Genomic DNA, 27422 nt, shown 5'->3' on the forward strand with positions numbered 1-27422 from the left:
CTGGAGGGCGCGCAATTTAAAATAAATAATCATAATACTTATGGATATTAAACATTTAGGTACAGTACATATAACTGTCTGATTTTGGTTGAAAGCTTTACATTCGTGTTAATCTGTCTGATTTGCAGTTACAGTGAAAACATTGTTTGAGGACGGCTCCCCACGTCAAAATATTTTTTCCAGCGGCACAGGTTTCATAAATTCACAAATAGAGATTAAATAATCACTTACTTTTTGACAATGTGTTTTTTCTTTGGATGTTCTCCTACCATCTGTCACCACTTCTGCCCGAAGTCGTTGCCTCTCCTTGTTCGGGCGGTGCTCGGCGTTCGACGTCACCGGTCTTCTAGCCATCATTGATCCTTTTTTCATTTTCCATTGGTTTTGTCTTGTCTTCCCACACACCTGTTCTCAATCCCATTCATTCCCTGTTGTGTATTTAACCCTCTGTTTCCCCCTCATGTCTTTGTCAGAGATGGTTTATTGTCAGTGTTGTGTTTGTTGTATAGGTGCGCGACGGGTCCTCGTACCCATGTTAGTTTATATTCTAGTCTTATTAGTGTTAAGGAGCATGTTACGAGGACATTCATTAAGGCTCCATTTTACACTCCGTTTGACTCTCCTGCGCCTGACTTCCCTGCCACCCATACACACGACTCTGACACCATATCTATTGTGTTATATTCTCCGACATTATTTTAATATTTCTACAAACGTCAAAGTGTTTTCTTTCCAATAGTACCAATTATAGGCATATCCTGGCTTCAGGGCCTGAGCAACAGGCAGCTTACTTTGGGCACATCATTCAGGTGGAAATAGAGAATAGCTCAGTATTCACACTAGAGGTCTGCAGTGGTCCTGCCATCAACAGCCATCAGCTGCATTCAGGGGACTAAACACACAAACAAACAAACAAAGCCCAAATGAGAAGCATAAATTCATCACAATGTCTCTTTGCTTCCAGGTGGCTAAAAGACGACCAGTAGCACAGCCAACAGGCAAAGGAGGGAAGAAGGTCGAAGTCTTAGAGGATACAGAAGAAAAGACTTGCTCTTCAATTGGAGAGCAGCCTAGCTCTTAACAAACCTATTTTTTTCTTAACAGCCAAAAGCTGGTGCTGCCCTAGAGGAGGAGGAGGAAGAGAAGAGAGGAGAGAATGAGGACAAAGGGAGAAAAACACAGAATACCAGGTGCTTCTACATTTAAAGGTCTCAATACCTCTGAAGATGTACAATAAGCACAGGAAGAGGGATAAAGGTGGCAGATGGGCACTGGTTGGAGAATCAGAGACTGGGGATGGGGATGTAGGGCAGCCTGGAGTGCACTACGCTACGCACACACACAACACACACACACACACACACTACCATCTTTAAGGTTATGGGATTTAGTGTTAGGGTTAGGGGACTTGAGGGTTAAGAGACTTGAGGGTTAGGGGACTTGAGGGTTAGGGTTAGGGGACTTGAGAGTTAGGGGACTTGAGGGTAGGGGACTTCAGGGTTAGGGGACTTGAGAGTTAGGGGACTTGAGGGTAGGGGACTTGAGAGTTAGGGGACTTGAGGGTTAGGGTTAGGGGACTTGAGAGTTAAGGGACTTGAGGGTAGGGGACATGTAAGTTAGGGGACTTGGGACTTGAGGGTTAGGGGACTTGAGGGTTAGGGGACTTGAGGGTAGGGGACTTGGGGGTTAGGGGACTTGAGGGTAGGGGACTTGAGGGTTAGGGGACTTGAGGGTTAGGGGGGACTTGAGGGTTAGGGGACTTGAGAGTTAGGGGACTTGAGAGTTAGGGGGGTACTTGAGGGTAGGGGACTTGAGGGTTATGGGACTTGAGGGTAGGGGCCTTGAGGGTTTGAGGGTTAGGGACTTGAGGGGACTTGAGGGTTAGGGGACTTGAGAGTTAGGGGACTTGAGGGTAGGGGACTTGAGGGTTAGGGGACTTGAGAGTTAGGGGACTTGAGGGTTAGGGGACTTGAGGGTAGGGGACTTGAGGGTTAGGGGACTTGAGGGTTAGGGGACTTGAGGGTTAGGGGACTTGAGGGTTAGGGGACTTGTGGGTAGGGGACTTGGGGGTTAGGGGACTTGAGGGTAGGGGACTTGAGGGTTAGGGGACTTGAGGGTTAGGGGACTTGAGGGTTAGGGGACTTGGGGGTAGGGGACTTGGGGGTTAGGGGACTTGAGAGTTAGGGGACTTGGGGGTTAGGGGACTTGAGAGTTAGGGGACTTGAGAGTTAGGGTGAGAGGGGACTTGGGGGGGGTTAGGGGACTTGAGAGTTAGGGGACTTGAGGGTTGAGGGGGGACTTGAGGGTTAGTTAGGGGACTTGAGACTTGAGGGTTAGGACTTGAGGGTAGGGGCCTTGAGGGTTAGGGGACTTGAGGGGACTTGAGGGTTAGACTTGAAATTGATTCTTGAGGGTTACCTTGAAGTTAATCTTGAGCCACTTGGGGGTCCATGCCAGTCGGAAGAGCTTGAGGGTAGTGTTTTATCTTGAGAACACTTGAAACTTGAGGGTATCCTCTGATTGGGGACTTGAGTTAAGGGACTGGAACCATGGGGACTTGAGGGTTAACTTGAGAGTTACTTGAGTGGAGAATAAAGATCCTAACTTGCAAGAGTGTCCAGCCTTGAGGGTTAGACACAACTATACCACTATACAATATACCACTATACAATATACCACTATACAATATAGCTTGAGGGTTACTTGATACACTTGATTACACTTGAGGGTAGACACAAATATCCACCTTTCAAAATATACCACTATAAAATATACCACTATACAATATAGCACTATACAATACACCCCTGCACAATATCCCCCTTTCAAAATATACCACTATACAATATACCACTATACAATATACCACTATACAATACACCCCTGCACAATATCCCCCTTTCAAAATATACCACTATAAAATATACCACTATACAATACACCCCTGCACAATATCCCCCTTTCAAAATACACCACTATAAAATATACCACTATACAATATACCACTACACAATATTTGCCTACACAATATACCACTACAAAATATACCACTATACAATATATCACTACACAATATACCCCAAAACATACACCTACACAATATACCCCAAAACATACACCTACACAATATACCCCTACAAAATACACCCCCTTCCAATGTACCCCCTACATAATATCCCCCCCCCAAAAAAATATACAAGCTAAATGACTTACAGTATGTGAGCTCTTCGAGTCAAGCAACACTGAAGCATGCATGAGAGCAGAAGTTGTTCCAGATGACTCTGTTGTCACGATCTTCGTAGCCGATGTGAGTAAGAATTTTAAACAGGTTGTGGGAACAGACAGATTACCAGGACGGGTACTCAGAGCATAAACACACCAAGTATGTTCACTGATATTTTCAACCTCTCACTCACCGAGACTGTAATACCAACATGTTTCAAGCAGACCAACATAGTCCCTGTGCCCAAGAAAGCGAAGGTAACCTACCTAAATGATTAACGCCCCGTAGCAATCACGTCTGTAGCCATGAAGTGCTTTGAAAGACTGGTCATGGCTCACATCAACTCCATCATCTCATAAAAGATTATTTATGTTTTAGGATACCTTAGGTTGGATTAGGAACGTTGTTACCTGAGTTTGGATTAGGAACGTTGTTACCTGAGGTTGGATTAGGAACGTTGCTACCTGAGGTTGGATTAGAAACGTTGATACCTGAGGTTGGATTAGGGACGTTGCTACCTGAGGTTGGATTAGGAACGTTGTTACCTGAGGTTGGATTAGGAATGTTGTTACCTGAGGTTGGATTAGGAACGTTGCTACCTGAGGTTGGATTAGGAACGTTGTTACCTGAGGTTGGATTAGGAACGTTGCTACCTGAGGTTGGATTAGGAACGTTGTTACCTGAGGTTGGATTAGGAACGTTGCTACCTGAGGTTGGATTAGGAACGTTGTTACCTGAGGTTGGATTAGGAACGTTGCTACCTGAGGTTGGATTAGGAACGTTGTTACCTGAGGTTGGATTAGGAACGTTGTTACCTGAGGTTGGATTAGGAACGTTGTTACCTGAGGTTGGATTAGGAACGTTGCTACCTGAGGTTGGATTAGGAACGTTGTTACCTGAGGTTGGATTAGGAACGTTGTTACCTGAGGTTGGATTAGGAACGTTGTTACCTGAGTTTGGATTAGGAACGTTGTTACCTGAGGTTGGATTAGGACTGTTGTTACCTGAGGTTGGATTAGGAACGTTGTTACCTGAGGTTGGATTAGGAACGTTGTTACCTGAGGTTGGATTAGGAACGTTGTTACCTGAGGTTGGATTAGGAACGTTGCTACCTGAGGTTGGATTAGGAACGTTGCTACCTGAGGTTGGATTAGGAACGTTGTTACCTGAGGTTGGATTAGGAACGTTGCTACCTGAGGTTGGATTAGGAACGTTGCTACCTGAGGTTGGATTAGGAACGTTGTTACCTGAGGTTGGATTAGGAACGTTGCTACCTGAGGTTGGATTAGGAACGTTGCTACCTGAGGTTGGATTAGAAACGTTGTTACCTGAGGTTGGATTAGGAACGTTGCTACCTGAGGTTGGATTAGGAACGTTGTTACCTGAGGTTGGATTAGGAACGTTGTTACCTGAGGTTGGATTAGGAACGTTGCTACCTGAGGTTGGATTAGAAACGTTGCTACCTGAGGTTGGATTAGGAACGTTGATACCTGAGGTTGGATTAGGAACGTTGTTACCTGAGGTTGGATTAGGAACGTTGCTACCTGAGGTTGGATTAGGAACGTTGTTACCTGAGGTTGGATTAGGAACGTTGCTACCTGAGGTTGGATTAGGAACGTTGCTACCTGAGGTTGGATTAGGAACGTTGTTACCTGAGGTTGGATTAGAAACGTTGCTACTTGAGGTTGGATTAGGAACGTTGGTACCTGAGGTTGGATTAGGAACGTTGTTACCTGAGGTTGGATTAGAAACGTTGCTACCTGAGGTTGGATTAGGAACGTTGGTACCTGAGGTTGGATTAGGAACGTTGTTACCTGAGGTTGGATTAGGAACGTTGCTACCTGAGGTTGGATTAGGAACGTTGTTACCTGAGGTTGGATTAGGAACGTTGCTACCTGAGGTTGGATTAGGAACGTTGCTACCTGAGGTTGGATTAGGAACGTTGCTACCTGAGGTTGGATTAGGAACGTTGTTACCTGAGGTTGGATTAGGAACGTTGTTACCTGAGGTTGGATTAGGAACGTTGATACCTTAGGTTGGATTAGGAACGTTGTTACCTGAGTTTGGATTAGGAACGTTGTTACCTGAGGTTGGATTAGGAACGTTGCTACCTGAGGTTGGATTAGAAACGTTGATACCTGAGGTTGGATTAGGGACGTTGCTACCTGAGGTTGGATTAGGAACGTTGTTACCTGAGGTTGGATTAGGAATGTTGTTACCTGAGGTTGGATTAGGAACGTTGCTACCTGAGGTTGGATTAGGAACGTTGCTACCTGAGGTTGGATTAGGAACGTTGCTACCTGAGGTTGGATTAGGAACGTTGTTACCTGAGGTTGGATTAGGAACGTTGTTACCTGAGGTTGGATTAGGAACGTTGTTACCTGAGGTTGGATTAGGAACGTTGTTACCTGAGGTTGGATTAGGAACGTTGCTACCTGAGGTTGGATTAGGAACGTTGTTACCTGAGGTTGGATTAGGAACGTTGCTACCTGAGGTTGGATTAGGAACGTTGTTACCTGAGGTTGGATTAGGAACGTTGTTACCTGAGGTTGGATTAGGAACGTTGTTACCTGAGGTTGGATTAGGAACGTTGCTACCTGAGGTTGGATTAGGAACGTTGTTACCTGAGGTTGGATTAGGAACGTTGTTACCTGAGGTTGGATTAGGAACGTTGTTACCTGAGTTTGGATTAGGAACGTTGTTACCTGAGGTTGGATTAGGACTGTTGTTACCTGAGGTTGGATTAGGAACGTTGTTACCTGAGGTTGGATTAGGAACGTTGTTACCTGAGGTTGGATTAGGAACGTTGTTACCTGAGGTTGGATTAGGAACGTTGCTACCTGAGGTTGGATTAGGAACGTTGCTACCTGAGGTTGGATTAGGAACGTTGTTACCTGAGGTTGGATTAGGAACGTTGCTACCTGAGGTTGGATTAGGAACGTTGCTACCTGAGGTTGGATTAGGAACGTTGTTACCTGAGGTTGGATTAGGAACGTTGCTACCTGAGGTTGGATTAGGAACGTTGCTACCTGAGGTTGGATTAGAAATGTTGTTACCTGAGGTTGGATTAGGAACGTTGCTACCTGAGGTTGGATTAGGAACGTTGATACCTGAGGTTGGATTAGGAACGTTGTTACCTGAGGTTGGATTAGGAACGTTGCTACCTGAGGTTGGATTAGAAACGTTGCTACCTGAGGTTGGATTAGGAACGTTGATACCTGAGGTTGGATTAGGAACGTTGTTACCTGAGGTTGGATTAGGAACGTTGCTACCTGAGGTTGGATTAGGAACGTTGTTACCTGAGGTTGGATTAGGAACGTTGCTACCTGAGGTTGGATTAGGAACGTTGCTACCTGAGGTTGGATTAGGAACGTTGTTACCTGAGGTTGGATTAGAAACGTTGCTACTTGAGGTTGGATTAGGAACGTTGGTACCTGAGGTTGGATTAGGAACGTTGTTACCTGAGGTTGGATTAGAAACGTTGCTACCTGAGGTTGGATTAGGAACGTTGGTACCTGAGGTTGGATTAGGAACGTTGTTACCTGAGGTTGGATTAGGAACGTTGCTACCTGAGGTTGGATTAGGAACGTTGCTACCTGAGGTTGGATTAGAAATGTTGTTACCTGAGGTTGGATTAGGAACGTTGCTACCTGAGGTTGGATTAGGAACGTTGATACCTGAGGTTGGATTAGGAACGTTGTTACCTGAGGTTGGATTAGGAACGTTGCTACCTGAGGTTGGATTAGAAACGTTGCTACCTGAGGTTGGATTAGGAACGTTGATACCTGAGGTTGGATTAGGAACGTTGTTACCTGAGGTTGGATTAGGAACGTTGCTACCTGAGGTTGGATTAGGAACGTTGTTACCTGAGGTTGGATTAGGAACGTTGCTACCTGAGGTTGGATTAGGAACGTTGCTACCTGAGGTTGGATTAGGAACGTTGTTACCTGAGGTTGGATTAGAAACGTTGCTACTTGAGGTTGGATTAGGAACGTTGGTACCTGAGGTTGGATTAGGAACGTTGTTACCTGAGGTTGGATTAGAAACGTTGCTACCTGAGGTTGGATTAGGAACGTTGGTACCTGAGGTTGGATTAGGAACGTTGTTACCTGAGGTTGGATTAGGAACGTTGCTACCTGAGGTTGGATTAGGAACGTTGCTACCTGAGGTTGGATTAGGAATGTTGTTACCTGAGGTTGGATTAGGAACGTTGCTACCTGAGGTTGGATTAGGAACGTTGCTACCTGAGGTTGGATTAGGAACGTTGTTACCTGAGGTTGGATTAGGAACGTTGCTACCTGAGGTTGGATTAGGAACGTTGCTACCTGAGGTTGGATTAGGAACGTTGTTACCTGAGGTTGGATTAGGAACGTTGTTACCTGAGGTTGGATTAGGAACGTTGCTACCTGAGGTTGGATTAGAAACGTTGTTACCTGAGGTTGGATTAGGAACGTTGCTACCTGAGGTTGGATTAGGAACGTTGATACCTGAGGTTGGATTAGGAACGTTGTTACCTGAGGTTGGATTAGGAACGTTGCTACCTGAGGTTGGATTAGAAACGTTGCTACCTGAGGTTGGATTAGGAACGTTGATACCTGAGGTTGGATTAGGAACGTTGTTACCTGAGGTTGGATTAGGAACGTTGCTACCTGAGGTTGGATTAGGAACGTTGTTACCTGAGGTTGGATTAGGAACGTTGCTACCTGAGGTTGGATTAGGAACGTTGCTACCTGAGGTTGGATTAGGAACGTTGTTACCTGAGGTTGGATTAGAAACGTTGCTACTTGAGGTTGGATTAGGAACGTTGGTACCTGAGGTTGGATTAGGAACGTTGTTACCTGAGGTTGGATTAGAAACGTTGCTACCTGAGGTTGGATTAGGAACGTTGGTACCTGAGGTTGGATTAGGAACGTTGTTACCTGAGGTTGGATTAGGAACGTTGCTACCTGAGGTTGGATTAGGAACGTTGTTACCTGAGGTTGGATTAGGAACGTTGCTACCTGAGGTTGGATTAGGAACGTTGCTACCTGAGGTTGGATTAGGAACGTTGCTACCTGAGGTTGGATTAGGAACGTTGTTACCTGAGGTTGGATTAGGAACGTTGTTACCTGAGGTTGGATTAGGAACGTTGATACCTGAGGTTGGATTAGGAACGTTGTTACCTGAGGTTGGATTAGGAACGTTGTTACCTGAGGTTGGATTAGGAACGTTGCTACCTGAGGTTGGATTAAAACGTTGATACCTGAGGTTGGATTAGGAACGTTGTTACCTGAGGTTGGATTAGGAACGTTGCTACCTGAGGTTGGATTAGGAACGTTGTTACCTGAGGTTGGATTAGGAACGTTGTTACCTGAGGTTGGATTAGGAACGTTGCTACCTGAGGTTGGATTAGGAACGTTGCTACCTGAGGTTGGATTAGGAACGTTGTTACCTGAGGTTGGATTGTACCTGAGGTTGGATTAACGTTGTTACCTGAGGTTGGATTAGGAACGTTGTTACCTGAGGTTGGATTAGGAACGTTGTTACCTGAGGTTGGATTAGGAGCGTTGCTACCTGAGGTTGGATTAGGAACGTTGTTACCTGAGGTTGGATTAGGAACGTTGTTACCTGAGGTTGGATTAGGAACGTTGTTACCTGAGGTTGGATTAGGAACGTTGTTACCTGAGGTTGGATTAGGAACGTTGTTACCTGAGGTTGGATTAGGAACGTTGTTACCTGAGGTTGGATTAGGAACGTTGTTACCTGAGGTTGGATTAGGAACGTTGTTACCTGAGGTTGGATTAGGAACGTTGTTACCTGAGGGATTGGATTGTTACCTGAGGTTGGAAACTGTTGTTACCTGAGGTTGGATTAGGAACGTTGTTACCTGAGGTTGGATTAGGAGCGTTGCTACCTGAGGTTGGATTAGGAACGTTGCTACCTGAGGTTGGATTAGGAACGTTGTTACCTGAGGTTGGATTAGGAACGTTGCTACCTGAGGTTGGATTAGGAACGTTGCTACCTGAGGTTGGATTAGGAACGTTGTTACCTGAGGTTGGATTAGGAACGTTGCTACCTGAGGTTGGATTAGGAACGTTGCTACCTGAGGTTGGATTAGAAACGTTGTTACCTGAGGTTGGATTAGGAACGTTGCTACCTGAGGTTGGATTAGGAACGTTGATACCTGAGGTTGGATTAGGAACGTTGTTACCTGAGGTTGGATTAGGAACGTTGCTACCTGAGGTTGGATTAGAAACGTTGCTACCTGAGGTTGGATTAGGAACGTTGATACCTGAGGTTGGATTAGGAACGTTGTTACCTGAGGTTGGATTAGGAACGTTGCTACCTGAGGTTGGATTAGGAACGTTGTTACCTGAGGTTGGATTAGGAACGTTGCTACCTGAGGTTGGATTAGGAACGTTGCTACCTGAGGTTGGATTAGGAACGTTGTTACCTGAGGTTGGATTAGAAACGTTGCTACTTGAGGTTGGATTAGGAACGTTGGTACCTGAGGTTGGATTAGGAACGTTGTTACCTGAGATTGGATTAGAAACGTTGCTACCTGAGGTTGGATTAGGAACGTTGGTACCTGAGGTTGGATTAGGAACGTTGTTACCTGAGGTTGGATTAGGAACGTTGCTACCTGAGGTTGGATTAGGAACGTTGTTACCTGAGGTTGGATTAGGAACGTTGCTACCTGAGGTTGGATTAGGAACGTTGCTACCTGAGGTTGGATTAGGAACGTTGATACCTGAGGTTGGATTAGGAACGTTGATACCTGAGGTTGGATTAGGAACGTTGTTACCTGAGGTTGGATTAGGAACGTTGATACCTGAGGTTGGATTAGGAACGTTGTTACCTGAGGTTGGATTAGGAACGTTGTTACCTGAGGTTGGATTAGGAACGTTGCTACCTGAGGTTGGATTAGGAACGTTGCTACCTGAGGTTGGATTAGGAACGTTGTTACCTGAGGTTGGATTAGGAACGTTGCTACCTGAGGTTGGATTAGGAACGTTGTTACCTGAGGTTGGATTAGGAACGTTGTTACCTGAGGTTGGATTAGGAACGTTGCTACCTGAGGTTGGATTAGGAACGTTGCTACCTGAGGTTGGATTAGGAACGTTGTTACCTGAGGTTGGATTAGGAACGTTGTTACCTGAGGTTGGATTAGGAACGTTGTTACCTGAGGTTGGATTAGGAACGTTGTTACCTGAGGTTGGATTAGGAACGTTGCTACCTGAGGTTGGATTAGGAACGTTGTTACCTGAGGTTGGATTAGGAACGTTGTTACCTGAGGTTGGATTAGGAACGTTGTTACCTGAGGTTGGATTAGGAACGTTGTTACCTGAGGTTGGATTAGGAACGTTGTTACCTGAGGTTGGATTAGGAACGTTGCTACCTGAGGTTGGATTAGGAACGTTGTTACCTGAGGTTGGATTAGGAACGTTGTTACCTGAGGTTGGATTAGGAACGTTGTTACCTGAGTTTGGATTAGGAACGTTGTTACCTGAGGTTGGATTAGGACTGTTGTTACCTGAGGTTGGATTAGGAACGTTGTTACCTGAGGTTGGATTAGGAACGTTGTTACCTGAGGTTGGATTAGGAACATTGTTACCTGAGGTTGGATTAGGAACGTTGCTACCTGAGGTTGGATTAGGAACGTTGTTACCTGAGGTTGGATTAGGAACGTTGTTACCTGAGGTTGGATTAGAAACGTTGCTACCTGAGGTTGGATTAGGAACGTTGCTACCTGAGGTTGGATTAGGAACGTTGATACCTGAGGTTGGATTAGGAACGTTGCTACCTGAGGTTGGATTAGGAACGTTGCTACCTGAGGTTGGATTAGAAACGTTGTTACCTGAGGTTGGATTAGGAACGTTGTTACCTGAGGTTGGATTAGGAACGTTGTTACCTGAGGTTGGATTAGGAACGTTGTTACCTGAGGTTGGATTAGGAACGTTGCTACCTGAGGTTGGATTAGAAACGTTGCTACCTGAGGTTGGATTAGGAACGTTGATACCTGAGGTTGGATTAGGAACGTTGTTACCTGAGGTTGGATTAGGAACGTTGCTACCTGAGGTTGGATTAGGAACGTTGTTACCTGAGGTTGGATTAGGAACGTTGTTACCTGAGGTTGGATTAGGAACGTTGTTACCTGAGGTTGGATTAGGAACGTTGTTACCTGAGGTTGGATTAGAAACGTTGCTACCTGAGGTTGGATTAGGAACGTTGGTACCTGAGGTTGGATTAGGAACGTTGTTACCTGAGGTTGGATTAGAAACGTTGCTACCTGAGGTTGGATTAGGAACGTTGTTACCTGAGGTTGGATTAGGAACGTTGTTACCTGAGGTTGGATTAGGAACGTTGCTACCTGAGGTTGGATTAGGAACGTTGCTACCTGAGGTTGGATTAGGAACGTTGATACCTGAGGTTGGATTAGGAACGTTGCTACCTGAGGTTGGATTAGGAACGTTGCTACCTGAGGTTGGATTAGAAACGTTGTTACCTGAGGTTGGATTAGGAACGTTGTTACCTGAGGTTGGATTAGGAACGTTGTTACCTGAGGTTGGATTAGGAACGTTGTTACCTGAGGTTGGATTAGGAACGTTGTTACCTGAGGTTGGATTAGGAACGTTGCTACCTGAGGTTGGATTAGAAACGTTGATACCTGAGGTTGGATTAGGAACATTGTTACCTGAGGTTGGATTAGGAACGTTGCTACCTGAGGTTGGATTAGGAACGTTGTTACCTGAGGTTGGATTAGGAACGTTGTTACCTGAGGTTGGATTAGGAACGTTGCTACCTGAGGTTGGATTAGGAACGTTGTACCTGAGGTTGGATTAGGAACGTTGCTACCTGAGGTTGGATTAGGAACGTTGTTACCTGAGGTTGGATTAGGAACGTTGTTACCTGAGGTTGGATTAGGAACGTTGATACCTGAGGTTGGATTAGGAACGTTGTTACCTGAGGTTGGATTAGGAACGTTGTTACCTGAGGTTGGATTAGGAGCGTTGCTACCTGAGGTTGGATTAGAAACGTTGATACCTGAGGTTGGATTAGGAACGTTGTTACCTGAGGTTGGATTAGGAACGTTGCTACCTGAGGTTGGATTAGGAACGTTGTTACCTGAGGTTGGATTAGGAACGTTGCTACCTGAGGTTGGATTAGAAACGTTGCTACCTGAGGTTGGATTAGGAACGTTGTTACCTGAGGTTGGATTAGGAACGTTGTTACCTGAGGTTGGATTAGGAACGTTGCTACCTGAGGTTGGATTAGAAACGTTGTTACCTGAGGTTGGATTAGAAACGTTGTTACCTGAGGTTGGATTAGAAACGTTGATACCTGAGGTTGGATTAGAACGTTGCTACCTGAGGTTGGATTAGGAACGTTGTTACCTGAGGTTGGATTAGGAACGTTGGTACCTGAGGTTGGATTAGGAACGTTGTTACCTGAGGTTGGATTAGAAACGTTGATACCTGAGGTTGGATTAGGAACGTTGTTACCTGAGGTTGGATTAGAAACGTTGATACCTGAGGTTGGATTAGGAACGTTGATACCTGAGGTTGGATTAGAAACGTTGTTACCTAAAGTTGGATTAGAAACGTTGCTTCAAATGTTTGGACCAAGTTTACAGGTAATTTATTAGATACTTTGTAGTCATGTTGGGCGAGTTGGAACCGGTGTTTTTCTGAATCAAACGCGCCAAATAAATGGACATTTTGGGAGATAAAGAAGGACATTATCGAACAAAAGGAACATTTGTGATGTTTCTGGGATATTTTTGGAGTGCCAACAGAAGACAATCTTCAAAGGTAAGGCATTTATTATATCGGTATTTCTGACTTTTGTGCCCCACCTGCCTGGTTGAAAATTATTTTCATGTGTTTGACAAATAACATTGGATTAATTCGATGTGTAAAATGGCTTGATATGCATCAACATCCTTGTTATCAAGTCTTAATGGGAATAACTCACCTTTTGTCTGTCTCACGCGCTCCGGTTGCACGATACACTGTGTGTCTGAAGCACTTCATCACTGGTAAGTCACAAGCACTTGTTTGTATCTAACTAGCTATGTGTAATTGCATAAAGCTTGCTAATTAGCTTGCAGTAAGTACTAGCGAGATGTATCTGTCTAAATAACAGCTATAATATTCTTCTGCATTTGGATATTTATGCAAACCTGGAGATTGCACTATGTAGGTGTACAGCTGGCCTCCAGGAAGTTGAAAGAACATATAGGCAAGCCAACAACAATCTAAATACCTAGAGCGTTCAAGGGTAGCTAAAAAGACAGGAAGTGGTAACGAGACGTATCTAAGACTAGCTAGCGTATTGGGTCGAGATTAACTTATCTCGCTAGCCAGCCAGCTAACTTCAGCTAACTGGCAAAAAAAGCCAGGGGTAAACAAACAGTGAGGTAAGTATGGTGCAGCCAGCATTACTGTCGGCAGCGTAGCCTAGTGTTTAGAGCGTTGGACTAGTCACCGGAAGGTTGCGAGTTCAAACCCCCGAGCTGACAAGGTACAAATCTGTCGTTCTGCCCCTGAACAAGCGAGTTAACCCACTGTTCCCAGGCCATTATTGAAAATAAGAATTTGTTCTTAGCTGACTTGCCTGGTTAAATAAAGGTAAAATTAAAAAAGAAACTGTCACTTTTAGCAGGTCTGGTAACAAATCAGAGTGGCAAAGTAAGTATAATGCAAATAATTTGTTCTTGTGACAGTCAATGACACGTGAGACTGCTGAAAAGGTTTATTGAAACCACAGAAAAAGGTGTCTAATTACATGGGAGTACCTTACCTTACTCGGGGGCGTGGTCACGCTAAGCCACAACTCGCTGTGTTTACCTATCATGAAAATAGAAAATCATCATTAGCACAAAAACACAATTTTGAATATTGAGTATAGTTAACTAATACAAAGAAAGAACAGTTAGTGTAGCTACTGCTAGCCTAGCTATCTAACTTGAACTTTACCTCTGGAATATTTGTCAGCAAAAATGAACTAGCTTGCAAGCCAACTAGCAAGCTAACTAGCCAGAAAAGTATAGCGAGCTAACATAAAATTACAGTTACAGTTAAATAACTTTAGTAGCCAGCTAGTTACTAACTTTGAAATTAGAAATGTGCTGTTTTCTGTTGGTTGTTACACAGCAATATAGCTAGCTAGCTGGCTATGTGCTACAGCAGGCTAGCGTGACTACCTAGTAGGTAGCTGGCTATGTAGCTAGCAGGCTAGCGTAACTACCTAGTAGCTAGCTTTTTCTTTGCATTTTCCTTTCTCAGGCAGACGGACCCTACTTAGTGCATTGAAGTGCACACTGCACTCTTAACCTAACATAAAACACCAGAGACATATATTAAGACAACTCTTTATCTATATTTGACCAAACCTGATAGTCATCAGTCAAATCTTTATTATATTTAGTCAACAAAATCAGTTAGTTAAATCTCAATGCAAATTCCCATTGCAGTTGCTTGCTAGACTATATTGTCCCATGTTGCTGGCACAGACAAGTAATTAGTAGAGTTCGGGTATTGTTCTTCATTCTATACGTAGAAGAGTCTTGATATCTCCAGGAGTTATAAATATAATTTGTGTCTTTATCTGTTGTAATATATAATAATAATATATGCCATTTAGCAGACGCTTTTATCCAAAGCGACTTACAGTCATGTGTGCATACATTCTACGTATGGGTGGTCCCGGGAGTCAAACCCACTACCCTGGCGTTACAAGCGCCATGCTCTACCAACTGAGCTACAGAAGGACCATCCTGCCAGCAGCCTAGCTAGTTGTCTAGTACTGTCTTTTTGCTAGCTAGGGCCATCTACTTTAAACACTGCCTGTCTTCCCAGTAGCCTACTTGTTGTGTGAACTGCTGACTGCTCATAACTTGCAGATGATTGTTGACACATCAACCAGGATCAAGGGGCAGGGTAATTTGTGACTTGTTTTGGTAATCAGTGGCTGTATTGGAGGGGGAGTGGTTTCTCCTCTCCTAAGCAATCAGCAATTAGTACAGGGAGCTGTGCTCTTCAGCTCTGCTAGGCAATTAGCAATTGGTGTTAGTACTTCAGTCTCCCCTTACAGCTCAGCGGCAGCTGTAAGCGGTGGTCGTGTCAGTGGCGGTCTCATCGGTGAAACAAAGACGGTTCTGCCCAGTTGTTCGAGGAAAGAAATAAGAGGAAGGCTCCACAACACTCTCTCACTTGAGTATCTTACCTAGTTATTTTCTGATTATGTAATTGTGCTAATTCGCAGCTTTGACAACTATGTTTGTGTTTTCTATGCCTGTTCATTCCTCTCCCTGTTGGCTCCCCACCCCTCGTCTGCAGTCGTTATAATTTAGTGTATCCTGTGCACGCAACTCAAGTGGAATTCCGAGTTTCTGGCAGCGTTTGAAACTGCAGATCTGCGGTCAAGAACGGCAAGTTCATTGCAGCCTATGCGGCCCTTCAGTCCCGACTATGTTTTCTCTCATAGTCCAATAGGATCTGGTCATAGTGGTGGTGGCACACGGCCACTAATTTCTGGTAATTTTCTCTTTTCTCCCCCTCTCACATGTCCGTCTGCTCATTTGAATTTCATGATGTCACTGTTCCTTGTCCACTCAAGCTGAACATTGTTGTCATCTTTCACCCACCAGGTGCCCTTAGAGTTCATCAATGAGCTCGACACCTTTTGTAAGCTCATTTCCTGACAATGGCTCATCACTCTTCATACTTGGCGACTTCTACCTCCTGACATCTTTCTTTGAGTCATTTCTTTCCAACTCTCTCGTTCCCCTCCTTGCCTCTATTGACCTCACTGTTTCCCAATCCCCTCCAACTCACAGGCCAAGCAATACTCTTAATTAAGTTCCTCTTTACTAGAGGCTGTTATACTACTAATCTCAGTGCAACCCCCTCCAGGTCTCTGATCACTACTTTGTTTCCTGTTCTGTCTCCCGTCCCTCCAACCCTAGCCATTCAGTCCCTCCAACCCTAGCCATTCAGTCCCTCCAACCCTAGCCATTCAGTCCCTCCAACCCTAGCCATTCAGTCCCTCCAACCCTAGCCATTCAGTCCCTCCAACCCTAGCCATTCAGTCCCTCCAACCCTAGCCACTCAGTCCCTCCAACCCTAGCCACTCAGTCCCTCCAACCCTAGCCACTCAGTCCCTCCAACCCTAGCCACTCAGTCCCTCCAACCCTAGCCATTCAGTCCCTCCAACCCCTAGCCATTCAGTCCCTCCAACCCTAGCCATTCAGTCCCTCCAAACCCTAGCCATTCAGTCCCTCCAAACCCTAGCCATTCAGTCCCTCCAAACCCTAGCCATTCAGTCCCTCCAAACCCTAGCCATTCAGTCCCTCCAAACCCTAGCCATTCAGTCCCTCCAAACCCTAGCCATTCAGTCCCTCCAAACCCTAGCCATTCAGTCCCTCCAAACCCTAGCCATTCAGTCCCTCCAAACCCTAGCCACTCAGCTCCTACCCAGATGGTCAGGTGCCATCACAATTTCTGCTCTCTCTCCCACTACTCTCTCCTCTACTATTCTATCAACTCTCCCTTCTCCTATGTCCTTCTCCCTCCTCTTTCCTGATTCTGCTTCTTTCGGCCCTATTCTCCTCCCTTTCAGCATCCTCTGACTCACACCGTCCCCTTTCCGCCTGTCCGACTCGGCCCTTTCTGCTCCATGGTTAACTGACTGCGAGTTTACAGAACAGGGCTGTGGGCAGCTGAGTGGAAATGGAGGAAAACTAAGATTCTGGAACATCCTTTCTCCTTTCTAACTTATCGTTCTCTATATATGCTGCTAAAGCCACTTACCATTGTAAGCATTTGCCTCTGGATTGGCAGGTAGCCTAGTGGTTAAAGCGTTGGGCCAGTAACTGAAACATTGCTAGAACGGATCCCCCGAGCTGACAAGGTAAAAAAAATCTGTCCTTCTGCCCCCTGAACAAGGCAGTTAACCCCAATTTGTTCTAAAAATACAAAAAAATAACACTGAAACTCTTCTTCACTTTCTCCTCCCTCCTTAATCCTCCGCCCCTCTCTCTCTGCAGACGACTTTGTCAACCTCTTTGAAAAGAAGGACATCTGCTCCTCATTCACTCATCCTATTCAGTACACTAGTCAAACTCACACAGAACAATCCTACGCCTAGACCTCTTTCTCACCCTCTCTCTCCAGATGAAATCCTGCGACTGGTGAGGTCTGGTCGCCCTACAACCCGCTCAACTCCATCCCCTTCTCCCTTCTCCAGACCATCTCTGGAGACCTTCTCCCATTCCTCACTTCCCTCAACTCTTCCCTGACCACTGGACTTCGTCCCCTCTGACTTCGAGACACCATCCCTACGGTGAAGCATGGTGGTGGTAGCATCATCCCAAATATGAACGGAGCAAAGATCCTTGATGAGCTTCAGAGCACTCAGAACCTCAGTCTGGGTTGAAGGTTCAACCTCCCACAGGACAGCGACCCTAAGCACACAGCCAAGACAATGCTGGAGGGCTCGGACTTGAACCCGATCAAACATCTCTGGAGAGACCTGAAAGTATCTGTGCACCAACGCCCCCCACCAATCTGACAAAGCTTGAGAGGATCTGCAGAGAAGAATGGGATAAACTCCTCAAATACAGCTGTGTCAAGCTTATAGCGTCATACCCAAGAAGACTCAATGATTTAATCACTGCCAAAGGTGCTTCAACAAAGTACTGAGTAAAGGGTCTGAATACTGATGTAAAAATTGATATTTAGCCAAAATAAATGTGATAATTTGCAACATTTCATAAAAACATGTTTCTGCTTTGTCATTTAGGTTAGGTCATTATGTGTAGCTTGATGAGGGAGAAAATTATATATAATCAATTTAAGAATAAGGCTGTAAAGTAACAAAATGTGGAAAAAGTCAAGAGTCTGAATGTAGTTTTCCCACCTAGCTATTTTAAGATGAATTCACGAACAATAATCTGGATAAGATTAACAAATGACTAAAATGTTTTTTTTTTAATGCAAAAATCGTGGAAATGCAGGTATTCAAATGTAAAATTTTCTTTGTTTCTTAGAATGCACTCATATTTTACTTTTTATTATTGTATTTTGTAAATTTTTTTGTGTTAAAATAAATAACTTTGAGTCTAATTTGCAAATGTGAATAAATAACAAAGGGGTGGAACAGGGCGGTAACCACGCTCTGTCTATCCTAGCTGCACGCGCCTGCACTGTCTAGACTGCCTCATTCATTACTGTTATCACGTTCTCTTGCATAATTCAACAAGTTGTGTCAATAGCAGGATTAAAAAAATCAACACGCTTAGGTATAGATTACACCTGTCTAAACATACTTTACATTGTTTGTGAGATCGGACATAATTTCACGATTACACAAGTGTTAATTTTCTGAAGTTCCATCTAATTTGTAAGCATTTCAACTGTATCGAATTATTACTTTATTTATTTTTTTAATTCCACAAAAAAAATGACCCATCAAAATCAAGAAACCTTGTCTTTCTTGTGATGTAAGTGAGACGTGATCTGAGGACAATAGACAGACAAGGTGTTAGGGGCCGTTAGCATGTCTAAACTACCGTTAACTTCCAGAGCCGACTAATCAAGGCTGTTCTCGCTTCGTTTGTGGAATAACTTTTCAAATACTGACGATCTACTTCTTATTAGAGATATACTGATTTACATGTACCCATTTGGAAACAGGACATTTTACTCAGGGTTAGAGGACTTGAGGGTTAAGGCGTCAGCTTGGTTCAGGTTGGGCTAGATCAACTCGGCGAGGCGAACCAAACCAGTACTCCCTTTAAAGACCTTCGCTGAAACATAAGGGAAAAAAGCAGCAATAGCACTGTTTGTCCATTTTGATACACCGTAGCCATCATACACTCAAAATAGTCTGAATTAATCAACAACTCAAGAAATGACAATGGCGCAGGAGAAGATGGCTGCCGTTTTACGGGCTCCTAACCAGTTATTTTGTGTGTTTTTCATGCATTGCATTTTTGCAACTTACTTTGCATATAATGTTTCTGACACCGTCTCTTAACACTTTATATAATGTTTACATACCCTACATTACATCTTATATGTATATACTGTACTCTATACCAACTATTGCATCTTGCCTATGCCATTTGGCTATCACTCATCCATATATTTGTATGTACATATTCTTATTCATTCCTTTACACTTGTGTGTGTATAAGGTAGTTGTTGTGAAATTGTTAGGTTAGATTACTGCATATCAGAACAGCGATTACTCAGCTGGAAGTAGACGAAGATTTCTCTTTAAAACGAGTAGGGATTTACTGCCGGACCTAAATCCCCGTCATCCGCATGAGGAAGAGACGGCGATACAGGGGACGCAGGTCCGGGTGCCTTGTGAGACTGTCGGCTGTGGGTAACCCGACTCTACCTGACTGACCCTGTAAAACAACACCTATCATACTACTATGACTGACCCTGTAAAACAACACCTATCAAATTACTATGACTGACCCTGTAAAACAACACCTATCATACTACTGACTGACCCTGTAAAACAACACCTATCATACTACTGACTGACCCTGTAAAACAACACCTATCACACTACTATGACTGACACTGTAAAACAACACCTATCATACTACTATGACTGACCCTGTAAAACAACACCTATCACACTACTATGACTGACCCTGTAAAACAACACCTATCATACTACTATGACTGACCCTGTAAAACAACACCTATCATACTACTATGACTGACCCTGTAAAACAACACCTATCACACTACTATGACTGACCCTGTAAAACAACACCTATCATACTACTATGACTGACCCTGTAAAACAACACCTATCATACTACTATGACTGACCCTGTAAAACAACACCTATCACACTACTATGACTGACCCTGTAGAACACCTATCATACTACTATACTGACCCTGTAAAACAACACCTATCACACTACTATACTGACCCTGTAAAACAACACCTATCACACTACTATGACTGACCCTGTAGAACACCTATCATACTACTATACTGACCCTGTAAAACAACACCTATCACACTACTATGACTGACCCTGTAGAACACCTATCATACTACTATGACTGACCCTGTAACACAACACCTATCACACTACTATGACTGACCCTGTAAAACAACACCTATCACACTACTATGACTGACCCTGTAAAACAACACCTATCATACTACTATGCCTGACCCTGTAACACAACACATTACTCTACACCTATCAAGTGTATGTGACAATACAACATCTTAGTTATTATTTCAAGCAGCTTTAAAAAATAAAAAAAAGTCAGACTAGCCTTATTTTAGGGGACTCGTCCGGGATCCGGACTTTGATATTTTTTGACCATTAAATGTTGTCCGTGTTGTGCAATAGTTATTTTCATCAAATAAGCGTATCGACATCGGGATGTTAATTGATGTCCATAATATGTCAATTTAAGTGTATAGTTGAATATCAAGATCAGGAATTTAAGTCGTTTTTTATTCATTCGTAACATTATTGAAAAATGTATGTTATTTAAATTGTGATTTAGAATCGACAGAAACAAACACAGGCCAACCTGTTAATACATCTCAACCAGATTATCAGCAAAATAAATCCTGTTGATACAAACTAGATTCTTTTTTTTTTTTAGCTTTTTTAGCTTTTCTTAAACCTCTCTAAGTAACCTGATATTTTCAAGTGACATCCATTGATGTTAAATAGTACTGAACCTACTTAAACACCCCCACCTGCCCCAGAACACAACAGCACAGTAGTAGCGCTGCAGTGGCAACAGACAGACAGCTCTGTTAGCGACTCATTTAAAAACACAAAGCACATAGACTCTCATTCATGATAAAGCCTTTCCTTTTTTTCAACCTGGTATTCTAAAGCCACTCTCTGTTGCCCCCATCTCAGTTTTCCCCCAGTGGAGGGAAACCCAGTCGGCCCAAAAGTTGACTATTTGGTGTTAGGCAGTGAATGGCCTGTCTTTCTAGTAAAACTAGCGCAGACCTTTGTCCAGGCAGTTGGTTGAGACATAGAGAGGAAGGAGGGGCCGAAACAAACAGCGTGTGGGGATCGCCATTGTTGTCTTCTTATGAAAGATTCTGTTGATAAAGAAGGAAAGGCTGACTCATTCTGTCACTTCTCTCTCTCTCAGAGTCTCAGATTCACCACCTTGCGTGCAAGGCCTCGTGTGGCTCCAAGCGGTCCATTTACAAAACATGCGTGTGTTTGTTGTGGAAGGTAAGTCAAGCTGATTTTAACTCTCTGTCTGGGATGGAGCAGTGGACTATAATGAAGGGGAAGGTGTGAGACGTAGCGAGAGGGGCTAGAACCTGATCCTACTGGTAGCAGGCTAAAGTTGTCATAGATCCTATACCAAATATTTGTGTAATTGCTCAGACTATATTGACTTGTCAAAGTCGTGTTTATAAAGGGTGTGTTAAGTTCTCTATTTTGCTGTAAGTGTTGTATTCTGAATAATAATAATACTTAGTATGTTATGCTTGCCGATATCAGTTCAGTTATCCATTTGGTTAATGTTAGCAACAGGCTAATTGTGTAGCATGACAGGCCAAGGACATGGATAGAGGTCTTGGGCCTTCCCAGGAATTGTAGAGAGATGGAGAACGTCTTTGTAATGTTACCTGTTAATTAACGTTCCCCTAGTGTTTGAGTGTCCAATTTTTGTTTGTTAATTTTATCTATGTTTTCAGAAAAAAACACATTTTTGCATTGTTTTTCCCTCAATGTCAAACACTATGAACTCAGAGTATATCATATTAATGTTCTAGACACGTTTCGTTGGGATAGTTTCTTCGACTAAGAGTGTTGACCAGACCAGGGGCGGACTGGGACCAGAAATATGCTCTGGCATTTACAATACATCGGAGGCCCCTATTTTTATTTCCAATTGACTGGCCCCCATAGGCCACCAGACCCCCTTTCCACCAGGCCCCCAGACAGGCCCCTTTCTCACCTCCAGGCCCCCACACTGGCCCCTTTCTCACCTCCAGGCCCCCACACTGGCTTTTCTTTCCTCCAGGCCATCAGACTTTTTCTTTCCACCAGGCCACCAGACTGGCCCTTTTCTTTCCACCAGGCCCCCAGACTGGCCCTTTTCTTTCTACCAGGCCCCCAGACTGGCCCCTTTCTCACCTCCAGGCCCCCACACTGGCCCCTTTCTCACCTCCAGGCCCCCACTGGCTGGCCCCCAGACTGGCCCCTTTCTCACCTCCAGGTCCCCACACTGGCCCTTTTCTTTCCACCAGGCCACCAGACAGGCCCCTTTTCACCTCCAGGCCCCCACACAGGCCCCTTTCCACCAGGCCCCAGACTGGCCCCTTTCTCACCTCCAGGCCCCCAGACTGGCCCTTTCTTTCCTCCAGGCCCCCAGACTGGCCCCTTTCTCACCTCCAGGCCCCCACACTGGCCCCTTTCTCCACCTCCAGGCCCCTTTCTTTCCTCCAGGCCACCACACTGGCCCCTTTCTCACCTCCAGGCCAACAGACAGGCCCCTTTCTTTCCAGGCCACCAGACTGGCCCTTTTCTTTCCACCAGGCCACCAGACTGGCCCTTTTCTTTCCACCAGGCCACCAGACTGGCCCTTTTCTTTCCACCAGGCCCCCAGACTGGCCCCTTTCTCACCTCCAGGCCCCCACACTGGCCCCTTTCTCACCTCCAGGCCCCCACACTGGCCCTTTTCTTTCCACCAGGCCCCCAGACTGGCCCCTTTCTCACCTCCAGGCCCCCACACTGGCCCTTTTCTTTCCTCCAGGCCACCAGACAGGCCCCTTTCTCACCTCCAGGCCCCCACACAGGCCCCTTTCTCACCTCCAGGCCCCCAGACTGGCCCCTTTCTCACCTCCAGGCCCCCAGACTGGCCCTTTCTTTCCTCCAGGCCACGAGACTGGCCCCTTTCTCACCTCCAGGCCCCCACACAGGCCCCTTTCTTTCCACCAGGCCCCCACACAGGCCCCTTTCTTTCCTCCAGGCCACCACACTGGCCCCTTTCTCACCTCCAGGCCAACAGACAGGCCCCTTTCTTTCCACCAGGCCACCAGACTGGCCCCTTTCCCACCTCCAGGCCCCCACACTGGCCCCTTTCTCACCTCCAGGCCCCCAGACAGGACCCTTTCTCACCTCCAGGCCAACAGACAGGCCCCTCTCTTTCCTCCAGGCCACCAGACTGGCCCCTTTCTCACCTCCAGGCCCCCACACAGGCCCCTTTCTTTCCACCAGGCCCCCACACAGGCCCCTTTCTTTCCTCCAGGCCACCACACTGGCCCCTTTCTCACCTCCAGGCCCCCAGACTGGCCCCTTTCTTTCCACAGGCCACCAGACTGGCCCCTTTCCCACCTCCAGGCCCCCAGACTGGCCCCTTTCTTTCCCTCCAGGCCCCCAGACTGGCCCCTTTCTCACCTCCAGGCCCCCAGACTGGCCCTTTTCTTTCCTGCAGGCCACCAGACTGGCCCTTCCTCCACCAGGCCACCAGACAGGCCCCTTTCTCACCTCCAGGCCCCCAGACTGGCCCCTTTCTTTCCTCCAGGCCCCCAGACTGGCCCCTTTCTTTCCTCCAGGCAACCAGACTGGCCCCTTTCTTTCCACCAGGCCACCAGACAGGCCCCTTTCCCACCTCCAGGCCCCCAGACAGGCCCCTTTCCCACCTCCAGGCCACCAGACAGGCCCCTTTCCCACCTCCAGGCCACCAGACAGGCCCCTTTCCCACCTCCAGGCCCCAGACAGGCCCCTTTCCCACCTCCAGGCCACCAGACAGGCCCCTTTCCCACCTCCAGGCCACCAGACAGGCCCATTTCCCACCTCCAGGCCCCCAGACTGGCCCCTTTCTCACCTCCAGGCCCCCACACAGGCCCCTTTCTTTCCACCAGGCCCCCACACAGGCCCCTTTCTTTCCTCCAGGCCACCACACTGGCCCCTTTCTCACCTCCAGGCCCCCAGACAGGCCCCTTTCTCACCTCCAGGCCCCCAGACTGGCCCTTTTCTTTCCTGCAGGCCACCAGACTGGCCCCTTTCCCACCTCCAGGCCACCAGACAGGCCCATTTCCCACCTCCAGGCCCCCAGACTGGCCCCTTTCTCACCTCCAGGCCCCCACACAGGCCCCTTTCTTTCCACCAGGCCCCCAGACAGGCCCCTTTCTTTCCTCCAGGCCACCACACTGGCCCCTTTCTCACCTCCAGGCCCCCAGACAGGCCCCTTTCTCACCTCCAGGCCACCAGACAGGCCCCTTTCCCACCTCCAGGCCACCAGACAGGCCCATTTCCCACCTCCAGGCCCCCAGACTGGCCCCTTTCCTTCCACCAGGCCCCCAGACTGGCCCTTTTCTTTCCTGCAGGCCACCAGACTGGCCCCTTTCCTCCAGGCCACCAGACAGGCCCCTTTCCCACCTCCAGGCCACCAGACAGGCCCCTTTTCACCTCCAGGCCACCAGACAGGCCCATTTCCCACCTCCAGGCCCCCAGACTGGCCCCTTTCCCTCCAGGCCCCCAGACTGGCCCCTTTTCTTTCCTGCAGGCCACCAGACTGGCCCCTTTCTTTCCTCAGGCCACCAGACTGGCCCCTTTCTTTCCACCAGGCCACCAGACAGGCCCCTTTCCACCTCCAGGCCACCAGACAGGCCCCTTTCCCACCTCCAGGCCACCAGACAGGCCCATTTCCCACCTCCAGGCCCCAGACTGGCCCTTTTCCTTTCCACCAGGCCCCCAGACTGGCCCCTTTCCCACCTCCAGGCCACCAGACAGGCCCCTTTCCCACCTCCAAGCCACCACACTGGCCCCTTTCTTTCCTCCAGGCCCCCATTACTAGCCAAATAATTATAATTTTGTGAGAGAAAAAAAATACGTAGAAAGGCCCACTGGCATAAAAATACATTTGAAGGAAGAAGTTTACATACACCTTAGCCATGTACATTTAAAGTTTTTTCACAATTCCTGACATTTACTCCTAGTAAAAAATCCACTTAGGATCGCCACTTTATTTTAATAAGAATGTGAAATGTCAGAATAATAGTAGAGATAATAATTTGTTTCAGCTTTTATTTCTTTCATCACTTTCCCAGTGGGTCAGAAGTTAACATACACTCAATTAGTATTTGGTCGCATTGCCTTTAAATTGATTAACTTGGGTCAAACGTTTCGGGTAGCCTTCCACAAGCTTCCCACAATAAGTTGGGTGAATTTTGGCCCATTCCTCCTGACAGAGCTGGTGTAACTGAGTCAGGTTTGTAGGCCTCCTTACTCGCACAGGCTTTTCAGTTCTGCACACACATTTTCTATAGGAGTGAGGTCAGGGCTTTGTGAAGGCCACTCCAATACCTTGACTTTGTTGTACTTAAGCCATTTTGCCACAACTTTGGAAGTATGCTTTGGGTCATTGTCCTGCAGCAAAGCACCCCCACAACATGATGCTGCCACCCCCGTGCTTCACAGTCGGGATGGTGTTCTTCAGCTTTCAATCCTCACCCTTTTTCCTCCAAACATAATGATGGTCATTATGGCCAAACAGTTGCATTTGTTTCATCAGACCAGAGGACATCTCTCCAAAAGTATGATCTTTGTTCCCATGTGCAAACCGTAGTCTGGCTTTTTGATGGAGGTTTTGGAGCAGTGGCTTTTTCCTTGCTGAGTGGCCTTTCAGGTTAGGTCGATTAAGGACTCGTTTACTGTGGATATAGATGCTTTTGTACCTGTTTCCTACAGCATCTTCACAAGGTTCTTTGCTGTTGTTCTGAGATTGATTTGCACTTTCCACACCAAAGATTAACCAAGAGGGTTTTAACCAATTTAAAACTGTTCCGTAGCAATGAGGTTTGTGCAGAAAGCTATAGGCCTAATACATTATCACCGCATATTGGCTTTGCTTGAATTGCACTACCAATGCATTGTGGTTCTTTAAATGATTATTTCAACATTTGAGGTAGACTATATGATCACACCGGTAATAGATCCGTTGTTGTATTACTTCTGAGGTACAGCTGAGTCAGCATACATTAAATAATTTGCTTTTTAATTGTATTTTACTGTGCTGATGGTGCCTGCATCTGATGGTCAGTCTCAGCAGAGGGAGAGAGCAGCAGACTGATGGTCAGTCTCAGCAGAGGGAGAGAGCAGCAGACTGAGGGTCAGTCTCAGCAGAGGGAGAGAGCAGCAGACTGAGGGTCAGTCTCAGCAGAGGGAGAGAGCAGCAGACTGAGGGTCAGTCTCAGCAGAGGGAGAGAGCAGCAGACTGAGGGTCAGTCTCAGCAGAGGGAGAGAGCAGCAGACTGAGGGTCAGTCTCAGCAGAGGGAGAGAGCAGCAGACTGAGGGTCAGTCTCAGCAGAGGGAGAGAGCAGCAGACTGAGGGTCAGTCTCAGCAGAGGGAGAGAGCAGCAGACTGAGGGTCAGTCTCAGCAGAGGGAGAGAGCAGCAGACTGAGGGTCAGTCTCAGCAGAGGGAGAGAGCAGCAGACTGAGGGTCAGTCTCAGCAGAGGGAGAGAGCAGCAGACTGAGGGTCAGTCTCAGCAGAGGGAGAGAGCAGCAGACTGAGGGTCAGTCTCAGCAGAGGAGAGAGCAGCAGACTGAGGGTCAGTCTCAGCAGAGGAGAGAGCAGCAGACTGAGGGTCAGTCTCAGCAGAGGGAGAGAGCAGCAGACTGAGGGTCAGTCTCAGCAGAGGGAGAGAGCAGCAGACTGAGGGTCAGTCTCAGCAGAGGAGAGAGCAGCAGACTGAGGGTCAGTCTCAGCAGAGGAGAGAGCAGCAGACTGAGGGTCAGTCTCAGCAGAGGAGAGAGCAGCAGACTGAGGGTCAGTCTCAGCAGAGGGAGAGAGCAGCAGACTGAGGGTCAGTCTCAGCGGAGGGAGAGAGCAGCAGACCGAGGGTCAGTCTCAGCAGAGGGAGCTGAGGGTCAGTCTCAGCAGAGGGAGAGAGCAGCAGACTGAGGGTCAGTCTCAGCAGAGGGAGAGAGCAGCAGACTGAGGGTCAGTCTCAGCGGAGGGAGAGAGCAGCAGACTGAGGGTCAGTCTCAGCAGAGGGAGAGAGCAGCAGACTGAGGGTCAGTCTCAGCAGAGGGAGAGAGCAGCAGACTGAGGGTCAGTCTCAGCAGAGGGAGAGAGCAGCAGACTGAGGGTCAGTCTCAGCAGAGGGAGAGAGCAGCAGACTGAGGGTCAGTCTCAGCAGAGGGAGAGAGCAGCAGACTGAGGGTCAGTCTCAG

General features: G+C 46.5%; 1 protein-coding gene and 1 long non-coding RNA gene across 3 annotated transcripts; both read right to left on the reverse strand.

Annotated features, from left to right (window-relative positions):
• Window positions 1–3719: 3719 nt before the first annotated feature.
• LOC127911946 (uncharacterized) lies at window positions 3720–9015 on the reverse strand. 2 transcript variants are annotated; one of them, XR_008079851.1, is made up of 4 exons: window positions 8804–9015; window positions 5389–5442; window positions 4228–4308; window positions 3720–3795 (listed from the first exon to the last, which is right to left on the reverse strand). It is a non-coding gene; the product is annotated as an uncharacterized LOC127911946 (long non-coding RNA). The 2 variants fall into 2 exon arrangements; XR_008079852.1 differs by lacking the exons at window positions 3720–3795; window positions 4228–4308 and adding an exon at window positions 3990–4065.
• A 13356-nt stretch (window positions 9016–22371) lies between these two features.
• LOC127911912 (fibroin heavy chain-like) lies at window positions 22372–25034 on the reverse strand. Its single transcript, XM_052479961.1, has 3 exons — window positions 24193–25034; window positions 23082–24059; window positions 22372–22621 (listed from the first exon to the last, which is right to left on the reverse strand). Exons 1-3 carry the CDS (start codon window positions 25032–25034, stop codon window positions 22372–22374), a joined length of 2070 nt encoding a protein of 689 aa, XP_052335921.1.
• Window positions 25035–27422: the final 2388 nt, after the last annotated feature.

The sequence above is a fragment of the Oncorhynchus keta genome, chromosome 25, assembly GCF_023373465.1.
Source record: "Oncorhynchus keta strain PuntledgeMale-10-30-2019 chromosome 25, Oket_V2, whole genome shotgun sequence".
Lineage (NCBI taxonomy): Eukaryota > Metazoa > Chordata > Actinopteri > Salmoniformes > Salmonidae > Oncorhynchus > Oncorhynchus keta.

Bases quoted from the DNA above. Each gene is read 5' to 3' on its own strand.
- LOC127911912 (XM_052479961.1), bottom strand. From the start codon at position 25,034: ATGGGGGCCTGGAGGAAAGAAAGGGGCCAGTGTGGTGGCTTGGAGGTG. The intron at 24,060-24,192 runs GTGAGAAAGGGG...GAGGTGAGAAAG, and splicing joins GCCAGTCTGGGGGCCTGGAG to GGGCCAGTCTGGGGGCCTGG. The intron at 22,622-23,081 runs GTGAGAAAGGGG...GAGGTGAGAAAG, and splicing joins GCCAGTCTGGGGGCCTGGAG to GGGCCAGTCTGGGGGCCTGG.